This window comes from Uranotaenia lowii, chromosome 1 (assembly GCF_029784155.1).
Source record: "Uranotaenia lowii strain MFRU-FL chromosome 1, ASM2978415v1, whole genome shotgun sequence".
NCBI lineage: Eukaryota > Metazoa > Arthropoda > Insecta > Diptera > Culicidae > Uranotaenia > Uranotaenia lowii.
Genome location: NC_073691.1, coordinates 130,767,534 through 130,776,725, shown reverse-complemented (window position 1 = coordinate 130,776,725; position 9,192 = coordinate 130,767,534). Strand labels below are relative to the sequence as shown.

The 9,192-nt window shown below is 33.2% G+C and overlaps 1 protein-coding gene across 1 annotated transcript; it reads right to left on the bottom strand.

Moving 5' to 3' along the window:
- Window positions 1-8,268: 8,268 nt before the first annotated feature.
- LOC129737928 (histone H1-like) lies at window positions 8,269-9,000 on the bottom strand. The gene has a single exon (XM_055729098.1). The coding sequence runs from the start codon at window positions 8,998-9,000 to the stop codon at window positions 8,269-8,271; it is 732 nt and encodes a 243-aa protein (XP_055585073.1).
- Window positions 9,001-9,192: the final 192 nt, after the last annotated feature.

Sequence of the window (9,192 nt, the reverse complement as noted above, 5' to 3'; positions counted from 1 at the left end):
ACTAGATTTAACTAATGTGGATCACCAACAGTCGCTTGCTTTTATACGCCATCTATTGATCGGTTCTTTTGTTGCAAGACTGGCACAGTTGTATAGATTTTTTTTGGAATAAAAGACGACCTTGAACTTTGTGCACGAGATTACCACCTTTGTGGAGAATACCGACGTAGAGCGAAATCTACAGTATTGCTACTATCTTCATCTGAGAAGTGCGTTTGGAGATCTTGTCACCGCCTTAAGCGGACAAGAATCCAGTACCTGAAATCTTTGTTTACGGTATCGAATAATTTTTCTAAAAAATCTTATGTCCTGTAATTTTAGTTCTTAAATTAAAAACGCTGGAATGAACATAAGATCCTCAGTTTTGAAATCAGAAAAAACCGGTTATCAGATTGTATCCAAAATTTTTTTTGCTGAACTGTTAGTTCAAAATTCATATTAGAAATTTATTTCAATTTTTTTTACTATTATAAAATATTTGAGGACAACAGGACATTTGGAAAAAAAAGAATTCATTATTGAGTTTTAAAACACTATCATCAAACGAAAGGCACAAAATAAAACTAAATTCCAGTTCAATCAGATATGATTTAGGGCTGCCACGAACAAGGTTTGATTGCTTGACCCTCAAATACTCCCGAAAGGGAAAATCTTAAAAACAACAGACCCCTTTTGATTTTGGCAGTACGCCTAACAATTTTTGGCGTCAAAATTGAATGTGGTTTTCTCGACTTACTTATAATTTTTGTCATTTTATAAAATTGTTACTACTTTGGCTATTGTTTTTATGTTTTATCAACATAAAAGAACGTAAAAACACATTTATGGTGTTTGTCAAAACTATATTGATCCTGTAAAAGCGGAAAATGTTGGTGATTTTACTTCACTGTCGTGCCAAAAACAAGCAGGGTCTGAACATTGATTTCGAATGACATTAAAATACGCTTTCCAGATTTTCTTTCCCAGAACGTAACCGGGCCGGACAAATCCGACCATTTTTACCCGAAAACCTTTCAAAAAGTGCGCATTGGATTTCAAAACTTTTAACACAAAAACTGGGCAATAATCTGACAAATCCGAACAAAATGCAGGCATTTCTCACAAAAAAACTTTTAAAGAAGTAAAAATCGAACAAATGAAAAGAAAGATTTCAACGATAAACATCAGCGGCGTTCAAATTTTGTTTCACAACTTCAAAAATATTAGAAAGATTATTTCGATGAAACGAGCTAAAAAAATGTGATTATTTACGCAATAGACATAAATTGAGTGAACTAAATTTTTGTTTTTGGTTTGAAATTTCCCTTTATTTCACGATGACAACCGGACCGGACTATCAAAAATTTTTTCTTTGAAAATCCTGACAATCCCGGTTAAAACCGTAAATCTGGAATGCTTACTCGAAAGGTTTAACTGTTTTTGGTTTTGGATTTTCTGGGCTTTTGGGCAACCTTGAGCTCAATATGTAATACTTTGAAATCAGCTTTTAAAATGAGTCACACCTCGCGCCAAAACATATCTAACATAAGGTTGTCAGAATTTTTTCAGCAGCTATCCTGGCCGGAAAAGCCGGGCTATTTGTATGTAAAAACATGGCAAAATCCGGGAATTTGATTTCAAAATAGTCGACCAAAATCCTGGCAATATCCGGGCAAATTTGGTCAAAACCTAGAAATTACTTATAAAAAAGCAAGAAAAAAGGTTGAAAAAAATGTTTTTTTCATTAAAATTAATCAGCACATTTTGAATCGTATTTTAAATTTTCAAAAAACTTTTCTAGATTATTTTTATGAAACTTGCTCAAAAATTTTCGTTTTGGACACATGAATAAAAAAAATAATATCACAATTGGTTTTTAAAGTGTGATTTGAGAATGAAAATGAGAATAAACCTGGGCAAAATCCGGGCTTTTCCAATGAAATCCGGGCAACCGGGCCCGACCGGACTTTTTCCAAATTTTATATTAAATATCCGGGCAAACCCGGATAAATCCGGGCAATCTGGCAATCTTAATCTAACATTTGTTAGTTAGTCGTCTAGATCAGGGGTGAGCAACCTTTTAAACCAACGGGCCAATTTTAAGTCAAAACTTGCTCGGCGGGCCGCACTTAAAAAATCATACGTCAATTATTTGACGAACTCTTTAGATAATAACCAAAAGATTTGCTTAGAAAAAAAAGTTGAAACAACAAATTTTGAGTACTTTTGTTTTTTAATCAAACGATTTAAGGATTCTTTAGGTACATATTTGAAATTATTTGAAAAGAAATTTAACATCGTATATATGTATATACAAATCGGACAATATCAGCTGAAATTCATTATGTCCGTCACTTAATCAAAGTCAGGTTTTGTTGTCGTTTTGGAACACATTGATTTTTCTTCAAATGATTTGAGATTTTCCGCAAACATTCGTTCTACCAAACCAAACAACGACATTATTTGCATCAATTTTCCCCTAAAAACGGAAATTTTTAAAGACCTTTCTACGATTCATAAAAATGTTCGACTCGTTTCCATATGAAAATCTTTTTTTTTAAGCGGCGGTACCTTTTCTTTACTTCAATTCGAAATTCTTCGGGAATTTCGGATTTAAGTTTTCTAAGTTATTGCTGCGTATATCACAGCAAAAACTTAAAAAACGAGAGAAATATTATTTATTTTTGAAACCGTTATTTCAGCGTTGGACGTTGTTCAAATTTACTGATCAAAATTTTGGTTTTCTGTGCGTATTTCCAAAAAGTCTTTCCACGGTTAAAATAAGCTCTCGATTCCCTGATTTTTTCACAAATGGTGAAAAAATATTTTTAACATAAGATGTTGATGAAATTTGCTGAAATCCTGGGAATAACAATAATTTCACAAATTTCCAAGCAAAGTTTATCCAGGAATGTAGGCAAAAGTTTACAATCTCCATTGTTTATTTTTCTTTAAACATTTTAAAAAAGATTTTAAATATTAAAGTTTAGTGCTACTGGGATAGGAATTCCAACGCTAGTTTAAGAATATTTCTTGACGTTGTAAGTATGAATTGTTAATTTCTAAGTGAAAGCACTATTTTTTAAACGATTCGTATAACATCTCAAAAAATTTCGCAGATTTTTTTAATTAAAAATTACAATATTATGGGATTTGTCATGATTACTATGAAAATGAGGAGAGTCATATACCCTTATACAAGCAAAGCTATTAATTTAATAAATTCAATGATTTTAATTTTTTAGCCAGAATTTGATAACCATCGAAATTGGCGTTTTTCTCCATTTTAATAAAATAATCATATTTTCAAAAAATAAAATCTGCGAGTTACTTTACCTTTGACAGTAATGGGTGATACGGTCAAAATTTGGTCAATATCAACTTGACGTATTTCTTTCAATTTTGGATTTAAAAAACCTGAACATCCCTCATTTTGAAGGTGTGTGTGTAGAATGTTGCTCCTATTTTGATTTTGGAATTCACTCTTCAGTTGTCAAAATGCCGTCCAAGGGAGAAAAGCAGCGCATCAAAATTTTGCTCGTGCATCGCGAAAATCCGAGCTACTCGCACGCAAAGCTGGCAAAATCGCTAAAAGTTTCTAAATCAACCGTTACAAATGTAATTAAAGTATTTGGGGAACGTTTGTCGACAGCCAGGAAGTCTGGATCGGGGGAAAATCGAAAACCGGAAGCCACTGAGACGACAAAGACAGTTGCCGATAATTTGCAAGCGAAACTCTAACCTCTCACTCCGAGATGCCGCAAATAAGCTGAGTGTCTAAATCGAGTCTCGAGTCATCGAGCCTAAAAACGAGCCGGACTATCGACTTAAAAGAAGGTAGTGACTCCAAATCGCGATAATAATCAAAATACGACGGCCAAATCGCGATCCCGGAGGCTGTACACGACGATTCTGGCGAAGTTTGACTGCGTGGTAATGGACGACGAAACCTACGTCAAAGCCGACTACAAGCAGCTTCCGGGACAGGAGTTTTATACGGCAAAAGGGAGGGCAAAGGTAGCCGATATTTTCAAGCACATGAAACTGTCAAAGTTCGCGAAGAAATATCTGGCAAGCCATCTGTACCTGTGGCTTGAAAAGCAGCATTTTCATAGCTTCCGGAACTGTCAACCAAGAAATTTACGTGAAAGAGTGTTTGAATAAACGTTTGCTGGTACGCCGCCAACAACGTGCAGGTGGTTCCCAAGGACAAGAACCCTCCCAACACGCCAGAGCTCCGCCCAATTGAGAAATATTGGGCTATTGTCAAGTGGAACCTAAAAAAGACCAAAAAAACTGCTAATAGGACGAGCAACAGTTCAAAGCAAACTGGCTTTCTGCGGCGAAGAAGGTGGACAAGATGGCTGTACAAAATCTGATGGCGGGGGTTAAGCGTAAGGCCCGGCAATTCGGATTTGGAAAAGCGGAAGCCTATCTAAATATTTTTCCTGAATTTGATACTAATTAAACTTGAAAAAAAAAATTAATTTGATTTTTTAAATAAACGATTTCACCGATTTACACGGGTTTTCCCTTGACCAAATGTTGACAGTATCACTCTTTATCATACAACTTTACCTTTGACAGTAACTTTAAAAAAATCGTCATCATGTGCATCATTTATGATAATAAGCGATCGACCGTAGGAAAAATTGGAGAAATTAATTAAATTTCTGAATGGCTTCGCGGGCCGCACGATAACGTCTAGAGGGCCGCACGCTCACTCGGTTACTCACCCCTGATCTAAAATGTTCTTTAGAGCGGTCTCAAAAGTAAATTGAATTAAAATTTAAGTTTATTATTTAGAAAAACCACGATTTTTTTTACTTTTTATCATCACATACTTACCATAATGTATCCACATGGAAGAACAATTTTCGAATATTGGCAAATCAACGCACTTAAGCACTTTTGAACTTTGTTAAATTTTTAGTCAATCAACAAAATGTAGGTACCTATAGTCGTTTTTTTTTTAAAATTATTCCTTTAAATGCTTAACTGGTCTGAGCAGGTTTAAAAACTTGTTTTGCTTTTTTCAAATTTATCATGTTTTGATAAGAAATCGATTATAGCACTACCCTTAGCTCAATATAGGCTTACCAGATACTTTCAGAAAAATGTGGGACATCTCACGTAAAAAAAGCGAAACATCGCCGAAAAAAGCGGGAAATTTTGGAAACTCTAAAAAACTTAATTTTTATTACTATTTCAATATACATGGAAAGTAATAAAATATGGATGAATAAATTCTGTTTCAAAATTGATTTTTAAACAAAAGGTCCATCTTTGTAAACTGCGAACAGTGCAGTCAAAAATGTTGTAGTTCAGAGTTATTTAAAATCCCAAATTTGAAGAAAGTTTTTATAGTTATCAAGTTTTTAGTAATCAAGTCATCAAATTATAGAAAGGTAATCGTTAATGAGAAACACAAACCTGATATCACCGGAAAAAGAAATTCAACTTCTGGATAAAAGAATATTTTTTTAATTATGGGGATTTTTTTTATCAACTGGCGAGATTGCGCCAGGGGTCTTCAGATCTTCCCCGTAAATGAAAAATTGGTTTATTTTTATGACTTTAAACACATATATTTTTTCAAGCTTCTAAGATTTTTATTTTTTGAATAAGATTCGGTTTGTTTTTTTTTTTATAAATAGAATAAAACCATATTTCGAAGCTATTTTACTCTGTTAGCAGGCGTTACTTTTAGACACCATTCAAAGCTTATTTACATTTTTCATGTTTTAGGTCATTACTTGAAAACTCTGAAATATTTTATTTGTATAGCTGATAAAATATCAATGCATTTGGATTTGCTATTTTATGCTTTCCGATGAAAAATAACAGAGTTATATAGCTTTGAATAATGGTTTTATTCTATCTACAATAAAAAAAACAAACCGAATCAAATTTGAAAATTAAAAAATTTAGAAATTTGAAAAAAAAATACATGTGTTTTAAAGTTGTAAGAATAAGCCAAATTTTCAAATTTGGTAAAGATCTGAAGACCCTCATCAGATAGTAAAAAAATCCCCTTATCTTAACCTTATAATGCATAGTGTTACTTTTAAACGAAAATACGAAGAAATGGACTATTTTTAGGTCATACATACATCCGAATCAAATATTCTGCAGATAAGAAGAAATTGACCCATGGTATTTTTCTTACCCATTTTTTTTTATTCATGCAAGAGAAATTTGAAGATTATGTAAAATCTTTGCAAAACCAAAGTCATTTTTTTACAGTAGTTTTTCGAAAATTGCTGTTATTTTTACAGATTCCGAAATATCAAAACTTTCAGTTTGAATCACTTACAAACAACTTCCTGCATCTAACGAACAATGTTTTGTAGAATTCCAAAACCCTTTTGAAATAAATTGACAATTTCAAAAATTCTGTCTTCTTTTGGTGCTCACTCAGTAGTGTTATTTGTTAATTTGTTAGTGTTATTAGAATTAAAATGATATATTTTAACTACATCTGCAATTGTTAAATCCTATAAAAATCATGCATTAAAGTGTTAATTTTTAATTCTCGTTCAAATTGTGGGAAATTGAGCCTATATTCAAAACTCCTATTGAAAATTTGTGCGGGTAAAATTCGAGGAAGTTTTGTACCTTGATAAGAAGAGAGTCAAAATTAAAAACTTTTAAAATTGCACACTAAATTGGAATTTTGAAACAATCAACGGGGGCCATCCGGTGACAATCTATAGAATCCATGAATTGATTTTTTCTTTGACATAATTTTTGATTGATGATTTGAAATTGGTGATTCAACTTCAATCAAAACGTCATTATTCCAGAGATTTTTCCTGAATTTTCTGCCAGTTTAGAATACGAACAAATATTTGATTATTGTAAGTTTAATTTAGATTGCCACTTTAAAATTAAACTATTCATATTGATTGATTCTTGAAATTTGAAAAATTGACCTGTGTTACAAAATTTCAAATTCACATTTTTTCTGTTTTTATAAAATAAATCTTATTTAAAATAAACAATTAATTTGAATGAAAAATAGTTTTAGATTACCTTTAATTTTGAACTACAAGATTCTCAGAGCTACTAATATAAGATTATTTAAGATTTTTTTTATTAGTTTGATTTTACACGAATGCCAAAACTTTGGTAAAGTGTCACAAATTAATAAATAATAAGTTTGATATTTTTCCAGTATATTCTGAATCGTGTGTCCATTTCAGTTGAAAATAAGAACATCTATAATAAAAATTTGGTTAAAAAGTGGTTTTGATTGGATTTTTATTTACTTTGATATTTTTTCCACTTTTGAAGTTTAGTAATAAATTTGTTTAAATTTTCAATATTATGTTTGATTTTATATTCTTATAAACAATAAAAGTTCAGGGTACAATCTATGGTCCTGCATTAGTGAGTGTATCTTCATAATTAACATGAGGTCAAACATCGGAAAATGCTTGCCTTGAGACGTTTTTTTTTCAGATTTTTAGTTGTAATATCTTCAAAAGAAGAATCTGGAATGCAAGCTCGAAATTTTAGTGTAAAACTTAAAATTCCGGTAAATAACCTTTGAATTAAAAATATTACTTTAAAATTAAAATGCAGATTGCAAATCAAACTGAAGAGATAAAGTTTTAAGAAACATTCAGAACTCAGAATTGTGATATAACAATTCAGCAACACCAAACTGGCTTTCTGAAATCACGATTTTGAAAAATACCCACTTCAAATTTATGTGAGCTAAATAGAGATTCAAATTAAAAATGTTATTATTTTTCAACTACAAACAATAGAGAAAAAATTTCTTTTTCTTTCAGAGAGATGTAATCGAAAGTATTCAGGTTACGAGATTCATGATTCAGGATCGAGATTTATCATTCAATCTACAAAATTCGGGATTCAGAAAAAAGATTTTCAAAATTTTCAGAGATTCAAAATTCAGCATTAAAAACTCGGGGTTAAGGATTCAGTATTCAAAAATTCTATCTGAGTTCAGAAGTGCTGACTCAAAATTAAAAGTTTAAAATTCAGAATGTCTTTCCCAAAATACAAAATTTCAAAGATTCAAAAAAAAAAAAAATTAAAAAGATAGGACACATTTCAATTGATTCACAGGATGAACGTAGTTACAGTTAAATTGATTAAAAAAAACTCACCAACATTTTGTTTTCTTTATTTCATTTATTTTGCCAAATTAAGAATCAAACTAAACTTGCTTTCCCATGAGTAGTTGTAGCCCTGAAAAGGACTGTTTTTGTGTGCAAATGATCCTCCGCTTAGTTAAAACTCATGTCGTTTCGATTTTACCTATTTTGTAGACTTTTTCGAAGCAGTCTTCTTCAACGGCTTAGCTAGCTTTGGTTCGATCTTTTTCGGTTTCGGAGTCTTTGGCTTTTTCACCGCCGCCGACTTCGATGGCTTGACAGGCTTCTGTTTGGCGGAAGCAGCTGGCGGAGCAGACTTCTTAGCTTTCACCGGTTGCTTGGATTCTTTTTTCTTCTTTTCGGCGGTTTTCTTCACCGAGGAAGGTTTTTCTTTTTTCTTGGTTTTCTCGTTCACTTTCTTGGAGGATGATTCCTTCTTCTTCTGCTTTTGTTTCTCGCTCGCTTTCTTTACGGTTTTCGTAGTCTTCTTCGGTTTCGGGGCTTCTTTCTTGGTAGTCTCGGCTAACTTGAAAGAACCGTGAGCTCCGACACCCTTTACCCGAATCAGCTGACCGGCTTCGACGGCCTTCAGCAACGCCTTCCGGATGTAAATGGCTTTCCGGACGACATCCAGCTTGAACTCAACGGCCATATACTTCTTGATGCCCTGGAGCGAGGTACCCTTACGATCCTTGAGGGCCTTGATCGCTGCTACAATCATGGCGCTCGTCGAGGGCTGCACTTCCTGCGAAGAGTCCTTGCCGGACTTGGCGGTTGCCTTCCGAGGTTCTTTGGCCGATTTGGTCTTCTTGATCGCGGCGGGTTTGGCAGCCTCCTCGATGCTACCGGAGGCCGGAACGTCGACGGCAACTTCAACATTTTCACCTTCAACCATTGTAACGACTGAATACTTGAAACACACGAGTATCCTGAACGAACTTTGAGAAACGAATGAGCTTGCCCTAGTTCGCTGCAGGTTGCAAGAATTACACTTTTTGGCAAAGCCAATGGCGCAACAATCAAGTTTATTGTTCCAAGAAACAGAAGCCTTTGTATCATTGTTCGAAGCAGGAATTCTTAACACAAT

Bases quoted from the DNA above. Each gene is read 5' to 3' on its own strand.
- LOC129737928 (XM_055729098.1), bottom strand. From the start codon at position 9,000: ATGGTTGAAGGTGAAAATGTTGAAGTTGCCGTCGACGTTCCGGCCTCC.